Genomic DNA, 23,581 nt, shown 5'->3' on the forward strand with positions numbered 1-23,581 from the left:
CGTCCATGCAAATCAAATATAAGAATCACAATCTTTAGTTTATAAGTAGGAAAGGTAGACGTAATGCTATTTTCTTTTATCTTTTGACAAAAAAATTGACATAAAGATTTAGAAAATTCAGTTTAGCTATGTTAATAAATAATTTCATGTTTTAGAATATGTTAAAAGGGAATTTTATTTGTTTAAAATAGGGTTCAAGTCCTCGTCCTATTCAACAGGATTCCTAACTTGTTCGGTAACCATCTTACATGGTTCACATAAGTTGCAATTGGTGCCTGAAAATTGAGATAAGGTCTGCGTGGATGAAGATTGCTGTAAAGAAAACAACAACACTGTGAAGACGTGGATACCAAGAAAAGTAAAAATAAAATACAAAAAGAAAGAAAACTGACCGTTCTTGCGGTACATCGTAAAATAATCCGTAGATAGAAAATCAGAGCAAAATAAAAAATAAAAATTCGGATGGATATAAATGCGAAGAAGATAACAATCCATGCCGCTTGAAGAAGTTTGGAGAGGAGGAGAGTCGTGTGGGTGATGGCGTCATTAAGTGTTAATGGTGCTTTATTAAGCATCGAAAACAAACGCTACACATGTTATTGTCCAAGGAGCGAGTGGTGGAGGAGCAGCAGCAGCAGCAGCAGCAGCTCCAGACGATATTCAGTTACGCCAATAATAAGGTGCTCAGCAGATGCTGATAGTACGGCTACTCAGAAATTGGGTATCAAAGTCGACAGGAATCCTCCCGAGTCCAGGCTCACCCAACTGGGTGTCAGAAATTGGCCCAAGTATATCCTATTTTCTCTGGCTCCAAACACACACACACACACACACGCGCACACACTCTGTCTCTGTCTTTCTCTCTCTGTGGTGTCGCACCCGAAGAAAGTAAACCTTAAACTTCCTTCCATTCTATATATGTTTATTCATTTCTGATTATAGGAGAGGCAATTTATTCGGCCATTTGCATTTGGTGTAGTTGTGTTCACAATTTCAAGACGTCCGGCTAAAGGATGAAAAGTAACTGGACAACTCTAATGGCTCGTTTAATTTGCCGTAATTAAAATGAGATGAATTGAATTAATGAGAAATTGAAATGATGAGGAATTAGAATGACGAAGAATTTGAGTTCATATAAGTTGTTTACTAGTTCATTTGATTTGAAATGAAAATGAATATAATTACTAAAATGTTCTTTGTTTTTTTTTTTTTTTTATTTCATACAATATTTATATTTAATAACCTTTTAATTACTTTTTTATTTGTTTTATTTCATGCCCTTATACCAAAAAATTTAAATTTGTATACAAATTTATTGAATTACCAATATGAAATATTAATTACACTTTAATAATGCCCTTTTTCAAACACATTTGGATAGAACACTCCTCACTTCTCTGCAAGTCTACGTACATTTTCTTCTCTGGCCCTCACCTCCATCTTCCCCACGCATACTACCCCATAGACACGACCTCTTCTGTGGTAGAAGAGGTGGAAAGTATTTCATGGATTTTTGGGTTTTTTGAGTGATTGCTTCCTCGGATTTGTGGGTTTGGGTCTGAATTTGAATTGTTTATTTTCTGGGTTGGGTGATTAATTTTTGAATCCGGTTTGTGGGAGATGGGGCTGGGGTTCTTAAGTTGGTGGGTTGGGAAGTGAAGCACGGCTCCACGTGAAGATGGAAAGTGAGGCAGAGACGCATGAAGGAAGGGTGCGCAAGGACAGTAGGGCTTGTTGGCTTGAGTGGCAGACTGAAAATTTCTGAAATAACAGAAGGGCACAATAGGTAGAAAAATTGCATTCTTGAGTCCCCTCACTCTTTCTTCCATTTAAGGAGTCCAATTCCTCAAATTTGGGATCACTTAGTACTACGGCATAGTATTCTTCAAATTTGGGACCACTTATTACTACAGTATAGTGATATTCCTCTTTATTTATAAGTAAGATATACTAGGTTCGATTCTCGTAAAAAACGAATTTGAATCACTTTATTGGAGAGTTGGATTCCTCCAATTTGGGAAGTTAGACTCCTCATTTTGTGTGGGGCCCATCCCTATTTTGATTCTTCTAAAGTTAGTAAATACTTCACTACTCCACAATTAAAATTCAATTTCTTATTTTAATTCTGATTATGGGTGTATAAAGAGTCATGATTTGGATTTGGGGTATTTGCAAACTGTTAATTTTTTTTTTTTTTTAAATTCAAAGATCATCATTATCAAAACTCATTCAAATTAGAAATCATTTATTCATTTACGTTTTTGTTATCATTGCACATAACTCAAAAGCCACCGGCGCTAGTGCTGGAAAATGTATTTGGCCAGCCACGGTCAATGGTTGTTTAGTGTAATCATTGGACCCCGATGATATATAGTGGACTACATCTAATAAAAACTACTCTTAATTGTTTCTTATGATTTTACTTGTTTAGCATTTGTGTTTTCTTGCTTAGAGGTTTACATATACTTGAATGCGAAATATACATGTTATAGCACATCTGCCCGACACTTTCAATTATATATGGTGGCGTTTTAACAGGTGGGGTTGCCCTCCAAGCAAGTTTCCATGGACATACAGTAACAAAGAGACTTGCTATCTGCTACAAGGCAAAGTGACGGTTACCCCTGATGGATCCAATGAGTCGGTTGAGATTGGTGCTGGTGATTTGGTGGAATTTCCAAAGGGAATGAGCTGCACTTGGGATGTATCAGTGGCTGTAGACAAGCACTATAACTTCAGCTAGATAGATTTATAGCCATTGGCCCCCACTATAATTGTGATAATTAAATCTATGGAACATATAAGCAGGTGTGTATATATACACACACACATATAAACAGGTATATATAGATGTTTACTATGAACTATGTAAACCTTGCTAGTCAATAAAGTTCCTGATGACGTAGTCTGTGTGCATGCTATAATTGTATGGGCGATGCCTCTGGTAGACACGTTAAAAACCCTAGTAGACAACACTGCCTGCCATGGCTAGCCCATTCCCCCTTCTCTCTATCCTATGCCTGACAGATCACAATCAATCGTGATCAACATGTTGTAGACGAAGAGAAATCTCTCCCTGCGACGCCGGGACTTCTACATGTTGAATTATAAGCTGTGATTTGATTAGTATTAATATTAGTTATATTTGGGCAAAGATTTCTCTAGAGAAGGCTCCTTGGACCTCAACACAGCTCCTCAAGGGATTGGCACTTTGGATGTATATGTTTGGTAGTCGGGCTCTTGCTTGTTGATGTGCTATAAGAAGAGGACAAAGTTAGTTCTGAAAGGTGCCTTTGTAGGGCCTTAGGAGTAAGCCTTGAGGCTCGCAATCAAAACTAACAAAGTGCTAGGTGTGCCACAACTATCTCAGTATAGTAGATGTAGAATAAGTGTGTTTTAAGTCGATTACTTATACCCCAAGTTACTTAGACTTCTTGTTATCAAAGGATTGTCGTGGATGGGTTAAGTCCACATTAAGTTCTTTTTCTTGCCTTGTAAACAAGGACTTATAGTTCATGGTCTTGTTTGTTCAAATAAAGGGAGTCCAGAGCCCCTTAAATCATTTGTTTAGTTCCAAATTGCTCTTAATGAAAACATATCCATTAAGTTAACCGGATCCATATATAAATGGGACTCTTAAAAGAGCAAAATAGGTGGAATAAATAACTTGAATACATACTGGAGAATGCATTTAGGCAATAGATCTACTAACTCAGAAAACAAACAAAGAGCTTCGGGCAATATTTCATCTTGTCTGGCAAGGCTGAACCTCTTGCAGTCACTTCTCATTTGAATTTGCAAGGGTTATATGCTAAGAGGGATGGATGGTAAAAAAGTTTACATGAGGGAATCGATACTACACCACTAAGGGAGATAGCAGAGCTTTTATACTAGACAAAAGATAGCTTTTCTAAAGAAACTATTGCTAAAAGGATTGAATCTGGGTTGGTTTTAGCTTTTGGATGCAAATCTAGTTTGAGAGTAGAGTTTGTAGGTTGGTTTGTTTAATTGGTTGAGTGTCCTTGTCTCTGGGGCATGTCTTCCCTTTTATAGGCGATCTGGCTTGGCTGCTATAGCTTTTGCTCTTGCCTGAAAGTACAGGGAGGGTAGTGAGTCATCAGTTTTTTACTTGTAATGCCACTGGAAAGTGTTCTTTGGCTGATAGTAAGTTAGTCTCTATCACTTGTCACTTCAATTATAAACACATAGTTTGTATCTTGGCTGAAAAGACTTTAGTTTGCTTCTGAGCTCGATGTTGAACTTCAGGCAAGTCTCCCTTTTAATCAGCATCCTTGGGCCTCTTTTATTTAAGCCCAATATTCAAATATTAATCCAAACAAGTTAAGCCTTGTTAGTTAAATGTGAATTCACTTGAGCTAAATATGCTAAGTGTAAGCTCATATGGTGTTAGGTTGTAAATGACAGATGGCATAATCCTAGACTATTGGTGAATGAAAGGTGAAGATGCCTTCGGATGTAACTAACTTGAGGTGATGAGTGTATGTGCTCATTCACTGATTTTTATACACGAAAAATAGAAAGAGAACATTCTCTGTGATTTGCAGAGAGTAGCAAGCACTCAAATGTGTTCTACATTTTCATTTCCTTCATTTTTTTCGATTTCATTTACCTATTTCAAAAGCATTTTAATTACATCTGTTGGAATTTTTAAGTGGTATTTCAAAATACAAAATCCCATCTTAAATTTCCTTTCTCAGTTATAATTATATTAACTATATTTGATTCTTAATTCGATTTAATTTTCTATCTTTGTTGACCATATCTTTAAAATTAACTTTCCTGATTGAACTTTTATACTACACATTGAATGGATTTGATATCAAATTAAGTTTTGATCCCAATCTTATTTCTTTGATCGTTTGACATATGGCATTTAATTGTTTCTACTGGCTATTGCTTTCAAATCGGTTGAAACAAAATTCTTTAGTTACATAGCATTGGTTTTAACGTATTGGTTAAACAATTAAAGTAATTGTATAGATGTTACATTCTTTTGATTTAATTTATTTCAATTGCCACGATCGTACAACGAATTTTTGGGGCTCAACCTCTACTATTTTATTGGTAGCCACGAGTCTTTTTGAGATATATGGTCATCCTCTCTATTTTCTAATCAAGTGCTTACTCTCAAAATTATTGGTTTTCAAGTTCATTTTTCTTTTCAAGGGAAAGAGTCAAGTTGTTCATTTGACCTGAGTATTGCGAGTGTATGCTTACAAAGGTCCATAGGTTGTTGTCTCCTGGAGGATAGGACACCATAACCTGCTACACTGAGATTCTATCTCCAATGGGCGAAATCTATTCTTAAGGATAGTTACTTACACTCATCATCCTAATTTTTGTTCATGGTCAAAGAAGCATCAGCCGGATAGTCATCAACGACAAATTTCCCAACAATCTTAAGAATAGATCATGGACACTACCACTTCTGTTGCCATTGCTACTGCTTCCGTTGCTACTACTACTGCCTCTGTTGCTGCTACTACCAAGCTTCCTGATGTTTCCAAGATCGACACTTTCAACGGAGCCAATTTCAAACACTGGCAAGAAAGAATTTTCTTTGCACTTGACATTATCAACCTTGCTGGCTACCTTACCAAGCCTAAGCCAAAAGAAGGCACTGACAGGTATAAGAAGGATTGAGAAGAATGGGAGAAAGGTAACAAAATATGGAGGCACACAATTTTGAGCACACTTTCCAATGAGCTTTTTGATGGCTATTGTTCTTACAAGACTGCAAGTGAGATTTGGGAAATTTTGAAAAAGAAGTATATAGTGAAGATGTTAGTACACTAAAATATACTGTTGGAAATTTTCTAAAATTCCAAATGGTAGAGGACAAAAATGTGTCACTACAAATTCATGAGGATATAGATTTTCCCGAAGTGTTCTTGTGCAGAAGTCTCATTGGGCAGCTCCTTGAATCATGGAAAGACTACAAGAATAACCTGACATGACACACCCCGATCGAGATCAGGGCATGCTGGCCGTCACGTGGAAGTGACGTAACCATGTGCACGGTGCGGAAGCTAATAAGATAATAATGTAAATGGTACGAATAAATAAGAACTAGCATACATAAGGTAAAAGAACAATTGCTAGCATAAGTGAGACACAAGTTCAGAGCAATAAGCCTAAAGCAGTCCAAAGGAAAATGACGCAATAATAGTACACCCGAAGGGGGTCCTACGCTGGTGATCGTCTGTCAGATATGCCGGGAAAGCCCTCGGGGAAACCACCAAACGTGCTAGCCAACTAAAACCTGGAGGGGCGCAAAATAAAAGCGTGAGTGGGCAAAAACAAAGCTTTTCGAAAACCAATTTAGTAAATGAGTTCTAACCCCTCGCCGTAAAACCTGTATACTTCCCAGAAAATAGAATATATATAGATATACTATGCTCGAAAAACGTGCCATGAATATGCCTCGAAGTATGATGCGAATGCTCAAGGATATGCCATATCAAGACCTCAAATAAAATGTAAGTGCTCGGGTAATATCACATCCAAAACATATAAACTGTCAACCGGAGTCACCTAACGTGACCTGTACGGCTGAACTAGAGCTCGAATCTCAATTTCACTATCTATACCTGCACACGAGTCGGAACCACCTAAAATGGTCTGTACGATAGGCCTGGGTGTAATATAAATACGCTCTAGTGCTACGATCACGTGAAGGCTGGGCGAATAATCGCGGGTCACCTACGAGTCGGAACCACCTAAAGTGGTCTGTACGACAGGACTGTGCAGCTAACTTGGATCCAAGCTGAGTGTGTGGTGCGGGAGGTGAACATCACGTGAAGGACTGTGCCCAACTCTGGGCGGGAGCACTGACACCGAGGGTGTAGGTTACGAGCTCACTAAGTCTCTAAAGTCACTACTGAATGTAAATATAAAGTCATACTCACCTGGCACTTACCTGTACGTCCGCAGCATCAATTCACATGCATACATATATAACTAATAATGCATGAACGAACAGCAACAATAAACATGGTAATATAATGCAGAAACATTTTAATTTCATTTTCTGGGAAACGTATAAGCATATAGGTATATACGGAAAACCAAAAGCCCACTCACTGGTATGTGGAAGGGTCGTAGCCCCCCTGCCTCGAGTGACCACGCTCGTCCTCCGAATACGTCTCACCTATATGCGAAACAACTATAAAAACGTAAATTTTAAAGCACATAACCAACCTTTAGAAATAACTTCTCATACAATGCTCAAATGGGGTGTATGAATACACCAACGTGATCTACTCAACCTTAGGAACATCCCCATATTTTTAAAATAATTTTTCACCGTCGCACGCACCCCCACCACGCGCCGGCCAAGGCACGGCCACACGCGCCGGCCACGCACAGGCACGTGCCTGGCACGCTGACGGCATCAACTGACGCCGTTAGGAATATTCCGTTATCCCTAACGATTTCCGTCAATGGCGTCAGGAATATTCCGTCAGACTTGACGGAATATTCCGTCGTCTTCTCCGGCGAACCTCCGGCGCCGACGACAGCGCCAGAAAATCGGGAATTTTACAAACGTTGATATCTTCTTCGTTTTTCATCCAAATTTCACAAAATTGGTACCAAAATGAAGCTTACAACGAGAGGAACACAATCATACCACTTTCAAGTACCAAAAACCACAAAATCTCACCTGAAAAATCAACCTAACTCCGGCCAACTTCGAAACTAGTGATCCCAACGTCCAAAACCATCAAACAAACCACCCCGAGCCTCCTAGGAACCTCACCAAGCTACCTACAAGCTTGAAATTCCCTAAAACGTGAGAAATAACGTGTGCATGAACAGTACCTCAAATCGGACATTATGTATTCGATGTGAAAACGAAGGTATTCTTACCTGAAATGGGTATGGTTGGACTCCTACGAGCCTCACGAGTCTGAATATGTGCTTGGATTCTTCGATCTGTGGAGGTTGATGGGTGTGTGGGTGTGTCCGTACGTTTCAAAGGAAATGGGAAGGGAATGGGGACTCGAGACAGTGTGCAGGAAACAAGAGGAAAGGTTGTGATGTGTGGGAAGGTGTGTGTGGCTCAAAGCATGCCAACAAAGCCCAAAACATAACACAAAACGTAAAGAAATCGAACTAGGGGCAATTTTGTCTTTTCACACGTACGTTGTAATATTTTGGGACGGGCTGGCACATGACACATAAGAAGAAACATAAGATTTGATCGTGCACATTCGAATCGAAGAAAAGAACCGAAAGCAAGACCAAGCTAACAAAGTCAAAGAAATTTCATCCAAAGCAAATGTTGTTGAAGGTAAGTCTTTCAAGCATTTATACAAGTCCAGGTTTCCTAATCACAATTGTGGAAATAGGTTTCAATCCAGGTACGACAGCAAACTAAGGTCAACCAAAACCAACTCCCAATTCAAGAAACATGGAAACTGCTATGTATGTGGAAAACCTAGGCATCATGCACATGAATGCAGTTATAGGAAGAGGAGTGATAATCCTGCTCGAGCAAATATGGTTGAAGCTGAAAACATTGGTGCTATGGTCGTTTTCGATGTCAACATGGTGACAAGTGCGAAAGATTGGTTGGCAGACTTTGGGGCCACTAGACATATTTGTGGAAATCGAAGTGCATTCACTTCCTTCACACTAGTAGGGGATGCAGAAGAACATTTTTTTATGGGTGACTCAAGAAGTTCATTAGTTGCTAGACAAGAAAAGGTTATCCTCAAACTTACATCTGGAAAAACTTTGTCCCTTAATGATGTACATTTTGTGCCCAATATCTGTTACAATCTTATATCCGCTGCATTACTTGGAAAGGTAGGGGTAAAAATAGTTATTGAATTTGACAAGATAGTTTTGACTAAAAATGGGGTGTTTGTTGGAAAAGGATATTGCAACCACGGTTTATTTTTACTGAATTTTTCTAAAGTGGTTAATGGAAATGCATCTACTTCTTCTACTGCTTACTTGGTTGACTCTATTGATTTATGGCATGGTAGACTTGGTCACGTGAATTTCAATTACATTAAGAAAATAAAAGATGTTGGCATGTTAACCTTGTCTGCTAGCATGAAAAATAAGAAATGTGATGTTTGTGTAGAATCAAAGGCAACTAAAAAGACTTGTAAGTTTACACAAAGGGAGTCTGAATTACTTGGCTTATTACACGGTGACCTTGGAGATTTAAGACAAACCATGACTAGACGAGGTAAAAGATATTACATAACTTTCATTGATGATTACTCTAAATATACAAAGGTTTATTTACTTCGTAACAAAGACGAGGCTGGAGAAATGTTTATAAAGTACAAAATTGAAGTGGAGAATCAATTGAACAAAAAGATAAAAAGGTTGCAAACTGATTGAGGGGGGGGGGGGGAGAGAGGAATATGAGTCTAATCCTTTTAGTTTATTCTGCGAAGAGCATGGCATAATACATGAGACAACCCCACCTTATTCACTTGAGTATAATGGAGTAGCCAAAAGGAAAAATAGAACTTTGAAAGAAATGATGAATGCAATGTTAATAAGTTTAGGGGCAATTCAAAATTTGTGGGGGCAAGCTATCTTAACTGTCTACCACATACAAAATAGAATACCGTACAAGAAAATGAAAAACCCCTTATGAGTTATGAAAAGGTTATTCACCAAATTTAGGTTAATTGAAAATGTGGGGGTGTTTGGCCAAGGTCCTCTTACTTGAACCAAAAAAGAGAAAATTAGGACCCAAGACTTTTGATGCAATGTTATTGGATATGCACAGCATAGTGCTGCTAATAGGTTCTCAGTTATTAAAAGTGAGCTTAATGTAATGGAGACTAATACTATCATGGAAACCAAGAATGCTGATTTCTTTGAAAATATTTTTCCTATGAAGCTCAATATTGACAAGTCTGTTAGTGTGTCTCAGTCATTGCCAGGCTCTGAAAGAAATGCAAATTTTGAATTTGAACCAAGGAAAAACAAAAGGGCAAGAAAGGAAACTAATTTTGGAGATGATTTTTATACTTTCATTGTGGATAGCAACCCACAAACTTACAATGAAGCTACGACTGCACCAGATGCACCTTATTGGAAAGAAGCTATTAATAGTGAATCAGATAAATTATTTCTATCCATGTGTAGGAATTAGTTGATTTGCCTGCAGGTGCTAAAACGTTGGGGTGCAAGTGGATTTTCAAAAAGACACTAAAAGCTGATGGATCCATTGACAAATATAAGGCAGTGAGGCTCTCATCCTTTGAATTTAGGGTAATGGTTCATTTACTGCAATTTTATCTTTATTGTAATAATTGCATGATCACACTTTTGATTATGCATAGCACTACATTTTTATGTGTTTACTATTGTGTGAAACTTTTAGTTGCTCTCATGTAATGTGATAATAATGGGATTTAATCCCAAGATAATTTGTGTTCCCAATTAGGAAGGTTGATAAGTAAATTATGTAGCAACTTTGGATTTATTATTAATGAACGTTTTTGTTCAAATTCTTACACATATAAATATATTACGATGGCTTCGTCATTAAGTTGGCTTGTGACGTCATCTCACGATGGGGTCATATGGTCAATTTAGTGTCGGTTAATAAATCACGGCCTCGCAACTTGTGTTATTGTGGTTGGGGTGTGTCAGTCCTCCTCGTCGTTATCCTATTAATCTTCTTCCCTCCCCTCACTCTTTGACGTTCTTTACTTTCTTTCCCTTCTCTTATTCTTCTCTTCTCCATCTCTCTACCAACAAAACTTTACAATTCCAAAGATGAAGATTGTGCAATTCCCATTTCACAAAATCTTCGATCATTAATTCTTGCAAAACCTAAATAGCAATCCAAAATCACTGTTGGTGTGTGGTGGTGTTGGGTGGTATATGATGGGTCTGGCGACGCTACACCTACATTGGCTCCAACAACAGTTACACTTGGGATTCTACCAATCCCAATGAGTTCAACCCTGTCCCTCGCATCTGCTGCCTAATCCCCATCGTTTTTCCCTTTGTCTCCAATCGTTTTGATATGATCAATTCCTAGGAGCTTGTTCAACCTTAACTTGAGTTAGCAAGGTGCAGTAATGGAGATAAAAAGGAGGAAGAAGGATACAGACGTATTTTTTGTAAAAATAGTATTTAATTCATTTCATACCGTTGAGAATGGGAGTAGAGCTTCATATATAACTCATTAAAATATTGTGACATGCCACATAGGCATAAACAACCAAAACACTTAAACAAAGGCCCTAAGGAATTATAAATTGCACAACTATCCCAAAACAAATATAAAGTAACGCCAACTAATAACTTGTGATCAAGGTGACCACTTAATTCATAACACATTTTACTTTAACATAAACTTTGGGGGCACTCAGCCTCTTAAACTAAGTGAATGTAAAAAAGGGAGAATTCTAAAGATAGATTGCATGTCCGGAGGAAGAGGAAAGAAGTGAGGGAGGTGAATGCCTAATTTGGCATGAAAGGAGGAGAGATTTTTTCTTTTTTAAATTAATTTTAATTGTTAAATAAAAAATTAATAATTTATTAATGATTAAATAATTTTTTATCTCAAAGGAATGGCCTTGTCACATGTCACATCCCAGCCTGGGGTCCACCACATCCCGGGCCTGCTCCATACCGTAGCATAATATTGTCTACTTTGGGCCCCTACCACACCTTCACGATTTTGTTTCTAGGAATTCACACGAGAAATTCCCAGTGGGTCACCCATCATGAGATTGTTCTTGCGCGCGACTCGCTTAACTTTGGAGTTCCCCTGGAACCCGAAGCCAGTGAGCTCCCAAAAGACCTCGTACCAGGTAGGGATGAGAATATACATATAAGGATCACTTCCCTGGGCGATGTGGGATCTTACAATCCACCCCCTTAGGGGCCCAACGTCCTCATCGGCACACCACGGTCAGGGTTAGGCTCTGATACCAAATTGTCACATCCCGCCTAGGGTTCACCACATCCTGGGCCCGTGCCACCACCGTAGCATGATATTGTTCGCTTTGGGCCCCTACCATGCCCTCATGGTTTTGTTTCTGGGAACTCACACGAGAACTTCCTAATGGGTCACCCATCATGGGATTGCTCTCGCGCGCTACTTGCTTAACTTCAGAATTCTCATGGAACCCAAAGCCAGTGAGCTCCCAAAAGGCCTCGTACTAGGTAAGGATGGGAATATACATATAAGGATTACTCTTCTGGGCGATGTGAGATCTTACAATATATATAAGATTGACATCTCCACAAATGTTTATAAATTGAATATTTCATATAATTTCTGTGGATGTTTAGAAGTACATGCGTGAACTACAAATGGCTTGATCCCTGTTTAGGGCACATAGGCAGTCTAACGAGATGTTAGATGTAGCCATACAAAAAAGTGAGATTAAATAATAGAGACAATATCTTTGTTTGGGGAATTGAACAATGTGAGGGACATTGGTGTAAAATGTGAGATTTAACCTTATGTGTTGGTGGTTAAATGTTGGTTATAAATCAATGTGTGAAGAATCAAGAAATTGAAGTAAAGAATCGTAAGTAATGATAGTTGATTATACTAATATTTAGTTGGACTTGTTTCCTATAGTTATTCCCGAAATAAATAGTTTGCAAGTGGGGCGTTATAGATTATGCATTTCACACCATGTTGTATATATATATATTTGGAAACACTATGTTATGGTTGAGTATTAGATTGCATCATGGCATATCTATATGTATATTATCTGCACATAATTATTGTAAATGCTTTGAAGTGCAAAGGTGAACGTAGGACACATAGGTAAGTTCAGGTGAGTTTATGGTATTAATTGAATTGATGGAGTTATGGCATGACTACATTTATGTGTTAGGCAACTCCGACATTGTCGTACATGTTGCAATGTTAGGCAACCCCGACACTGTCGTACAGGTTGCCCATGAGTTGTACATGTTATATTGAGATGCATTGAGAACTCATAAACCTGCACCCCAGTGTTAGTGCTTTCGCCCGTGGCTAGGGCACAGTCCTTCACGTGATGTTCACCTCCCGCACCTTACGCTTACCTTGGACTCAAGGTAGGTGCACATGCTTGTCATACAAACCATTATAGGTGGGTTCGACTCATAGGTGACCCACGATTATTCGCACAGTCTTCACGTGATTGTAGCACTTGAGCGTACTTATTTACACCCAGTCTTGTCGTATAGACCACTAGAGGTGATTCCGGCTTATGTGCAGGGATGTTTGATGAGCTATAAATTAAGTCATACAGGTCACTATAGTTGACTCCCGACTTATGTGTTAGCATCGATTGATAAGATATGGATAAGTCGTATAGGTTACTATAGGTGACTCCCAACTTATGTGCTAGCATTGATTGATGAGATATGGATAAATCGTACATGTCATTATAGGTGATTCTTGACTTATGTGCTAGCATTGATTGATGAGATATGGATAAGTCGTACAGGTCACTATAGGTGACTCCCGACTTATGTGCTAGCATTGATTGATGAGATATGGATAAGTCATACAGGTCACTATAGGTGACTCTTGACTTATATGCTAGCATTGATTGATGACATATAGATAAGCCGTACAGGTCACGTGAGATGACTCCGGCTAGCATTTTGATGAGCTATTGGTTCAGCCGTACATGCCACAATAGGTGGATCCGGCTGACATACCATTTCATATTGATTTATTTCACCTGGGTTACTTATTATTATTGAGATATTTGACACGGCATAACTGTGAGATTGTTATTTTGGTTATGGTTTTGAGTTATAGTCACGCCTGTTATTTCTGGGAAATTATATAGGTGTTACGGAGAATGGCTATTACTTTTGGTAATTGAAATTGGTTTGAAAAGTTTTGTTTCACTCACTCACATTTTCTATTTTTGCACTCCTCTAGGTTATAGCAGCAGTATCGACGAGGATTCATGGCACTTTTCAGTACAAATGTTTCTTATGGTGATATAATCATTATCTTACCTTACTGTACTATACCTATGCGTGTAAAATGGGTCCAGACCCGCTCACCACGCACTCGCGTACTTAGGCACTTTTAGATTTTAATTTATTCACATTTTATACATTATCACACTTTATGGCTTCGTCACATTTCTAGTGTCGGCCAGCACGTCTCGATTCGGGTCCTAGTGGACATTCCGAAAAGGGGTGTGTCATCACGTCATTATTTAACATTTAAATTGACAGAAAATTGAACGGAGATTTGACATTGCAATGAATTCATAAGTTGAAATATGACATTGCAATGTTTAAAACATGAGATATGAATTTGTGGTTTGACCTATAATTGAGGTAGTTTTGTATAAAATTTTAATTTTAGAGGGAATTAAACTACAACTATTCCCCTCTATTGTTTCCACGGGCCATGAAAGTTTCACATTTGAATTAAAGTTTTCCTTTTTTTTTTTTTTTTTTTTTTTTAGCGTTTTTATATAAGGAAAACTAATGAAAAAAGTTTGAAAACTTTGAATTTTAATGATAAGGACAAAATGAAGGTAAAATGAATGGTATCAGAATTAACATTTTAGTGTAAAAATATGATTTTTCGTTGAAGTGAATAGTACTAGAAGTTTTTCGTTAAAATTTTTTTTTATATTAATTATTTAGCGTTTTGCTTGGACGTTGCGCAGGAGAAAGAAAAGCCAAGATGTATAGTGTATTATTTTATCTTAAAAATGGTAAATGTAGAGTAGAAACTGGAAACTCTAGATGGAGCGTAAAAAAGGAAGAAGAGGTATACGCAAGAAAAAGATGGCAGACAATAGACATAGTTGGATGGTGGGCATGGATGGAGAACTGGATATAGATCATAGATAAGGGAAAACCGCAAACGTGGAGAGGTGGGTGGTAGGGGCTGATGGCTGATGATAAAAATTGTTGGCCGAAGGAAGCGGAGAAGAGGGGATTAGCCAGCCGATTAGGTGAGCACGTACATTACATGCGTCAGTCCAGTAGATGTACGCCAACGCAGTCAGTCCAACTTTCAAAGTTAGCCAATTAGTCTCCCTCCTCTCCTCCTTAACACATCCAAAAACAGAAATTAGGCCCTTGCTGTGTGCGTGTGGATTTCCAGGTTTTTCAGTTTTTTGTATTTCCTCCTTCCTACAAACACTCCCCCCCACCCCACCCCCACGTTTTCTTTCTTCTCTGTTTGCTCTCTCTCTAAGTTTGGATATAATTTTATACATATATATATATATATTGTTTGGATGGTTATATAGCTTAATATGATTATTATATAGCATTGGAGATCCCAATTCCACTTCCGATCCCAATTTCACTTCCAATCCCAATCCATATCTCTTTCATGTCTCGAACTCAAATACAAACTCTCACTCGCTCTCGCTTCGATTGATTGGATTCAGTTGTATTGAATTTTACAAGTATTATTTTTATTATTTATTATAATTTGAGTGAAATGTCTGGAATGTTGAGATTGAAGAAGGTTCAGCAAATAGCTCCACAGCTCCAGCAGCGCTTCTCTCAGACTCAGGTCTCCCCAATCTCCACGCACTTGAACCACCTCCACCTCACAACCCATCGCCGACGAGACTCCTTCATCGGACTGCAGGAGCGCTACAAATGGGACCACGGCGGCTCCGCCGATGTTCGTATCCGCAAAATCAGAGCCGAGGCCAATTGCCCCCGATGTTCTTTCAACCGCATGGACCTCCTCTTCTCCGATCGCCGCTTACCCAACTTATCTCCTTCTCCTCCTCCACCAGATGATTCCACAACCAAGGCCAAGGCCGCCTCCACCTCTGCAACATCTGCCTCTGGAAACTCTGACTCTGAGATTCGTCAGTATCAGGCCCTCAATCTCTGCCCCAATTGCAAAACAGCCTACTACTTCCGACCCCACCAGATTGCTCCCCTCCAGGGCACCTTCGTAGAGATTGGGAGGCTCACCAACACCACCACCTCCTCCTCCTCCTCCTCTTCCAATCGCAGCGCCACCAAAACCAACAACTCTGACAACAACAAGAAGTCCCATTCTTCCCGAAATGGCAGCAATAACGGAGGAGCAGATTCCGAGCCCAATACTAATAACAACGGGCTGAGGGTGTCTTTCTGGGATAGTTTGAGGTCATATGCCAATGGGGCGGACCCACCTGAGAACTGGCCTCCGCCTCCGCCCCCAGGCAATGGACTGGCCGTGCATACTCCCCCGGGCCCTCCTTTTGCCCCTGGAGTTAATGTCATTCGGGCTTCTGTGCCCCCTGGGACTGGGGATGCTGGAGACAAGAATGCTTGGGGCGGTTCCAATTTGGGAAACAATTTGCCCACCCCTAAGGAGATCTGCAAGGGCCTTGACAAGTTCGTTATAGGCCAACAAAGAGCCAAAAAGGTAGCTTTATTCCCCTTTCTTTTCTTTGTTAGCATTTGGGTGGAGTGTGGATGGATAATTTTTGTATGAACGTTCTGTTGCAGGTGCTCTCTGTGGCCGTTTATAACCACTACAAAAGGATATATCACGCCTCCTTGAAGAAAGGGTTCGTTTTCATTTTTATTTTTCTTGATCAAATTCATGCTGCAATTACTCATGCCATTTCATTTTGTCTTTCAACCAACAATGCAACACATGTTCACTAGTCATGATCCAATCCCAATATATATTTGAGAACTCACTATCCGTATGTACTTCTGAACTCCTTAGCCGAAAGATCTTGGTCATAATAACAGTTTTGTAAGCAGTTGGAGAATTCATACTATTGTTTCTGTGGATGTATTTAATACAACTGAACCAATGGATTTGTATGCTAGGTCAGGAGCAGAATCAGGAATTCCAAACAAAGTAGATGACGATGATAAAGTGGAGCTAGAAAAGAGCAATGTGCTCTTGATGGGCCCAACTGGCTCCGGTATGATTTCTTCTGAAGCAACTGGAAAAAAACCGGTGCTCCACTTATAATCTTCTTATCTTTGGACTAATCATCTAAATCCAAACCTGGCTATCTGGAAGTTTAAGTTAGAAGAACCTTTAAGAAGTTAACCTGCCCTTCTAACTGTGTTATTGTATGCAAAACAGGGAAGACCTTGCTTGCAAAAACACTAGCTCGCTTTGTGAATGTTCCATTTGTCATTACAGATGCAACAACTTTAACACAGGCAAGTTGATTTATGAAAAGTATTATGAATTGAAAATAGAACACAAAATCTAGCCTATGGACCAAGGTTGGTATCTTTATTTGATTTAATGATCTTGGCATACTTTGTTTATTTTGAAAATTACAAACTGAGTGCAATTGGATAATGAGGGTCAGCATGGAATATAGAAATTCACTGTGTCCAGCTTTACATAATAACTTACCACGATGCATTCTTTTTAGGCTCAATGTGCATGCACATATGCGCGCGCACATTATTATTGTTATCTATTACTGCATAACTGAAAGAGGCAAATACTGTAATTTTGCAGGCTGGTTATGTTGGAGAAGATGTTGAATCAATATTGTATAAACTACTAATGGTATGAGATGTTTGAATCTTTCGGACTTACAGTTCAAAAGCCATCCAACTTGTTGTTTCTTATCCTTGCAGTAATATGTTTCATCTTTATTTCCAATTTTCTGGAGGAATGTGTGCATGCATTTGTATGTGTTTTATTCTTGCCCTTTGTATTCTGAACATCTAATACTCTTTGAAATTGTATGACTTCCCTTCTTTCGTTGTGATGTGAGTGTATGAACTATGAATATAGCCTTTTTCCTCCTCTTCCCCCTCACCTTTGCTTGTTATTTTATATGATTGTTAATGCGTTATGGTTGCACTTCTATGTAACTAATGAGAGGGGAGGTTCCTGAGGATACTGATGGTCATTTCCATGCAGTGGATAGGTCACATCAAACTTGTAAGGACAAAGTTACTTCTTTTGAACTCTATGAGTGGTCAAAATTAATAATTTTCTTGCTCGTATTCTTCATCCACATACTCATGTACTGTTCTTATTTGATTTGGCTGGTCTAGTTAGAGTGGTTTTTGATATAGCAATGCAAATTTCTGCTGACTCAACGACATCTAACTATCTAAGTCATCTACAAAACTTTCCTGTTCTGCTACTTTTTGTTGTTGTTCTTGATTGTAAGCATTCATTAGTCTTCTAACCTTGTGCTTGCCTTTTATATTCATATCAGTTAACTCACATAGTTGATCCTGTAAATAGGCAGCTGAGTTTAATGTACAAGCAGCTCAACAAGGGATAGTTTACATTGACGAAGTTGACAAGATAACCAAAAAGGTGCTGCATTTGCCCTTTCTTATTTTATTTTATTGATCATGGTCATAGGTATCATCAAAGTCTTAGTTTCTTCAGATTTGGTTTTCAGGCTGAGAGTTTAAACATTAGCAGAGATGTTTCAGGAGAGGGTGTTCAGCAGGCTTTATTGAAAATGCTTGAAGGAACTGTGAGTCAGTTGCTAAACACTAAAGTGTTGCTCAGAAAATGATTTATTTACCAACTAATTTATCTTGTTTGGATGCATGGAAACAAATTGAATTGTTGCTGTTGCGTTCTCTAGTCAGTACTCTTTTAGTGTCTTTTAAGTCCATGACAGATGTAAGTATCTTTTTATGTATTTTTAATTTAGAACAAAGCAACTCTTATCAATTCGCTTTATTCTTTTTTCCTCAAATCAATCACTAAACATAAGGATCGATTATAAAGAGTGCCCATTTATATACACCAATTCGTTAGTTTTGAAAACTAGACATAGAATTCCAATTTTGACCTTGATTAGATCCTTAGTGAAAGCGCTAAGTAATCAAGCTACCATATGTAATAAAACCGAGGAAAAATAACATCAAATAGAAATGAGAAAGTAAATGCATACACATAAGAGAGAAAAAAAATCCCAAAAGTAATATTTTGTTGTCTTCCCAATTACCTCAGTGTACATTAACTTCTATAGCATTGCAAGAGAAACTTTGGAGTTGGTATTTGAAAATACTCCTAAAGTCGCAAAATAAAAATTGAACATTCTTGTTGTTTGTTTTGAGTTTTTGCTTTAATTTTTCTTGGGATGATTGTTCGTAGAAGCACAGACTAATTTTGTGCTGCATACTGCATTAAACGCAGGTTTATTTGTAATGTATTTTCATAGCCTTATAAAATCAGAGTTATAAAGTTATCAGCATGGTTTCTCTGACAACTGAAGAGTAATATATTTCTTCTTGTTTAGATAGTGAATGTTCCTGAGAAGGGTGCAAGGAAGCATCCTCGGGGTGATAACATACAGGTATAGAACTTTTAAGTTTCTGAAATATTTTCTCACTCACAAATATGTTAAATCATGCTGGTTATCCCACTGTTGTTAGAACCTAAGAATTCCTAATTCTATTTGGTATTGAATATATGCATATCCTTATACAACTCCTAATTGACCTATGTGCACCTTAAAATGTGTGTTCTTATTATTCTTTTTTTTTTCATTTAGAAATTTAAGCTGTAGGAGAAAAACTTTTTATTAAATGTTCCAAATTAGTAGTTGAGAAAAAAAGCTTGTAAGGGGAAGTGGGCAGGAAAGTTCAACTAAACGAAAAAAAAAAAAACTTCAAGGGCGCAGGGTTCCACTTGCATGATTCATTTCTAAGTTCCAACAAGTGGCACTTTGAGGCCGCAACTTATTTATTTATATTTTAATTTTAAGTTATAACAACCCTGAACTATAACTTAAATCATAAGCCTAAAAAGGTCTGAGAAAACAACAACAGCCCAAAGTACCCTTGTGTGGACAGAAGTGCTGGTTGAGCAGCCTGGTATCCGCCCGAGCAGGATGCCGTCTAAGAAATGTTCTGCAGAAACTACAATTAAGATAACTAGTAATAACTTGTTATCAACTCAGATCTGTCAGTGAAGATGATTTACACCAACAAAATAATCCTAAGTAATTAGACAAAGACGTCCAAAGAGAGTTTTGATATCTGATTCCAAAATGAAAACCACCTCGCCACCATGTCAGGAAGATTCTTGTATTTCTTTCCCTCCAAGCTTTTTGAGCCAGACTGCATAAGGTCAGATTTCTGTGGCCTGGCCAAACATAAAAAACATCCTTATTTGACCCCTCTCTATACTTTTGAAATGAAAGAAGAATGCAATGCAAAATAAAAATGATCAGCAATTGCGCCAGTTTGTTGCACAAAACACGTTGATTTAAAGACAACAAAAGTATTTTTTTTTTTCCGGGCTTGTTACCAGTATTTTTTTTTCCCATATGCCACCAGCCAAACCAGTTTTGTACTTTAGTAGGTATGCTCCCTTCCAAACCATGTTATAGTTATACAGATAACAGAAACTAGAACACTTTAATTTTCCAACATAGAAATAAAAAAGGGTTTACAGGAAGAAACATGTTTTGTCAAATCCAAGTGGATTCAATGAGATTACATCATTACCATATTGTGAAAAAAAGATCAGCATAGATTAGCAAACAAATTTTGGAAAAAGGAGTCACCATACCACTGTCTTCCCTGACACAAGTTCTAGAATTATTTCCGTAGTTTCAACCACTAATTTATACAAACCAGATTGTGGTTTTTTTCCACGAGAAATTGAAAGAGCCTTCCTCCACAGCCAAAGAGTCCTACCTATTCGAATACACACCATGTTTACTCTTAATGATAGAACACCATAATTAATTAATCCTGCACTTGAGGGAAATGCCACAGCCATGTACCTTGACCACATTTATTCCTTTCTAGTAAATTTTGCAATCGCTAATCCTCCTCTTTCTCTTGATCACTGTACAATATTTAAATTTATTTGGTGGTACATCCTCTCTAATCTCATAACCTCAGTACTTGACAAGCTAAAAGTAAGCATGAAATATAATTGGGGTACTTAAGACTGATTTAACAAGTAAATCTCTCTCCTGGAAAGACGATTTCCTTCAAAATATATTTGCATGCGAATTAGCCATAATTGAAGGCCCAAGTAGTACGTATGTCATCTCTTATCTCATGACCCAGTCCCCTAGATAGGGACTTCCTCGTCCTTTCCTTCACATTGATGCACTTATAGGCATAGTTGTTATCAAACCTGGGATTTACCCAAAACTTAGTTACTGTTGAGAGTTATGCCATTTATATGCAGTTTTTTTTCCTAGTTTATTCACCAGCATTGGAGTGCTGTTGTTATGTAGCTTATTGTGCCAGGCTTTAGCTTTCTTGTTGAGCTGCATTTAGTCTTTGGTTTTTCCTATTGAGGACTTCTTGTCCTCTACTCTGTATTTTTTTCCTATTAATGAGCTTGCCTTATTAGCAAAACGAGTGAGATGACACAAGCTATGCATGTGAAACAATTTTTGCTGGAGAAGTTGAGAACAGGAAGAGGGAATAGTGTGGGAGAGAAAAGTATGGGAGGATTTTCCAACCTTTTTTTTCAATAATAATTGCTAATTACTATTTTCCTTTTGCCGTATGAACTTGTTTTTATTCAAGTAGTGTAAATAGGAGCATACCTGTTTTTTTCATACAGACATTACAGAATTAGACATGTACAACCTCAAAATGATAAATTCTATTTGGTTCCGAACCTTTTAAAATTAATTAAACTTGATACAGTTATTTAATATATGAACGATAATTGATGTCTTTCTAAGCGTTACTCCATTGGGTATTTGGTTCTAAATTTTAACCACCATCCCAAAGAGGAAAAGAAAACATAAGTCTTTACTTGCATCTAGTTATTAGTTATTTCTTACCAATATTCATGCATATTGTTTCTCTTATGGTTTATTCTTAAAATGCTTGTAAATGATCTACAGATAGATACGAAAGATATCCTTTTTATTTGTGGCGGAGCATTTATTGATCTGGAAAAAACCATTTCAGAGAGGTAACCAAATGTATCATTCCCCTAATCATCTCTTGTTTCTCCCCCTCCTCTACCAATTTTTTTTTCTCAAAAGAATCTGCTATGAAAGTATCTATCATTCTGACCAGACGACAGGATTCTTCTATTGGTTTCGGTGCTCCTGTCCGTGCAAACATGAGAGCTGGTGGTGTGATCAATTCAGTGGTGACGTCATCTTTACTTGAATTGGTATGAATCAGGGACCTTTCAAATCAGCGTGACGCATTAAAATTTAACACCCCTGCACCCCAAAAGAAGAATGAAAAAAAAGTGAAAAATGAATAAGTTAATCGGAAAGAATTCCTGAAAATGGGGTCTAAATGCTACTCTTTTTATTTTCCAGGTTGAAAGTTCTGATCTCATTGCTTATGGACTCATACCAGAGTTTATTGGACGTTTTCCAATATTAGTTAGTTTATCGGCTTTAACTGAGGACCAACTTGTTCAGGTATACATAAATGCATTTGTTCTTGGAATCAGCACCCTTCTGGTTCTTGACCTGGTATTATTTCTGTTTGGTAGTTCTTTTTAACTAGTAGTCTCGTAGACACACAAATAGTTTAGTTAGAAAGCAAACCAGATGTATACGAGCCTGCTACACTTTTTTGACTGATGTACGTAGCCTGGCTTTCTTACATGTATAGAAGCATGTATTACCATTTTCTTCATATAACTTTTCATTTACAGGTCCTGATGGAACCAAAAAATGCTCTTGGCAAGCAGTACAAGAAATTATTTGGCATGAATAATGTAAGCATTTTGCATTTGATTCTGTGTTTAGGAACGCAAAACCTAGCCCCACCCTCCCAAAACCTCTCTTCCAATGTGTTTAATTGAACTAGAGTCAAGCTTCTGTTTGATGAGACCTTGTACCCCACTTCAGGTGAAGCTACATTTCATGGAGAATGCACTGAGACTAATTGCAAACAAAGCGATGGCTAAGAATACCGGTGCCAGGGGTTTAAGAGCACTTTTGGAAAGCATTCTAACTGAAGCCATGTACGAGGTGTGCAAGAATCCATGGTTTTCGTAAAAAATAATTCTAGCATGGGAATGTTTTTAAATACAAAAAATATTTGCTAAAAAATTGTTTTGACGTGCTTGTCTCAGATTCCTGATGTTAAGACAGGAAAGGATAGAATAGATGCTGTAGTGGTTGATGAGGAGTCGGTTGGTACGGTAAATGCGCATGGATGTGGAGGGAAGATTGTTCGAGGGGATGGTGCATTGGAAAGATACTTGCATGAAATCAGCTTGAAGGACTCAATGGCATGATCCAACTAATGATTGCATGTGCATATTCCTTTATGGTTCTGTGAAGCGATCGCGTACTAACAATTTAAATATCAATCAACGTGTGCAGGAAAATGTAGAGGCGGCCGAAGGGGAGGCGGAGGGTGAATCAGAACAGTCATCCAGGGCTATGAGCATGTAACACTTATACCACCATACTCATTGTTACAAAAATCTGTAAAATTTTTGTATTATTATTCGTAAAAATAGCATTCATAATCTGGTGTAATTGCCCCTTCATAGAGATTAGATCATAGCTTCGGTTGGAATCAAACTAAAAAGAAGAATTTCATTAGTGGATTTAGTTTATACAGGCTATCACATTCTTTACAACATGTAATTTTGTAGTATGTTGACAAAAATAAAAAATAGTCATCTTATATTGGGCAAGGTGTAGATACCGTATAA

At 38.0% G+C, this 23,581-nt stretch overlaps 2 protein-coding genes across 2 annotated transcripts; both read left to right on the top strand.

The window, feature by feature from the left end:
* Window positions 1-400: 400 nt before the first annotated feature.
* Window positions 401-2,905, top strand: LOC103956596. The gene is made up of 2 exons (XM_009368617.3): window positions 401-788; window positions 2,539-2,905. Exons 1-2 carry the CDS (start codon window positions 538-540, stop codon window positions 2,741-2,743), a joined length of 456 nt encoding a protein of 151 aa, XP_009366892.2. The 5' UTR covers window positions 401-537; the 3' UTR covers window positions 2,744-2,905.
* An 11,883-nt stretch (window positions 2,906-14,788) lies between these two features.
* LOC103956597 (CLP protease regulatory subunit CLPX3, mitochondrial) lies at window positions 14,789-23,553 on the top strand. The gene is made up of 15 exons (XM_009368618.3): window positions 14,789-16,378; window positions 16,462-16,523; window positions 16,795-16,892; window positions 17,060-17,139; window positions 17,450-17,500; window positions 18,194-18,268; window positions 18,357-18,434; window positions 19,209-19,265; window positions 21,792-21,862; window positions 21,970-22,069; window positions 22,224-22,328; window positions 22,568-22,630; window positions 22,764-22,886; window positions 22,991-23,149; window positions 23,244-23,553. The coding sequence occupies exons 1-15, from the start codon at window positions 15,449-15,451 to the stop codon at window positions 23,313-23,315; spliced, it is 2,124 nt and encodes a 707-aa protein (XP_009366893.2). The 5' UTR covers window positions 14,789-15,448; the 3' UTR covers window positions 23,316-23,553.
* Window positions 23,554-23,581: the final 28 nt, after the last annotated feature.

The sequence above is a fragment of a genome, unplaced genomic scaffold (assembly GCF_019419815.1).
Source record: "Pyrus x bretschneideri cultivar Hongxiangsu unplaced genomic scaffold, Pyrus_bretschneideri_v1 Contig81, whole genome shotgun sequence".
NCBI lineage: Eukaryota > Viridiplantae > Streptophyta > Magnoliopsida > Rosales > Rosaceae > Pyrus > Pyrus x bretschneideri.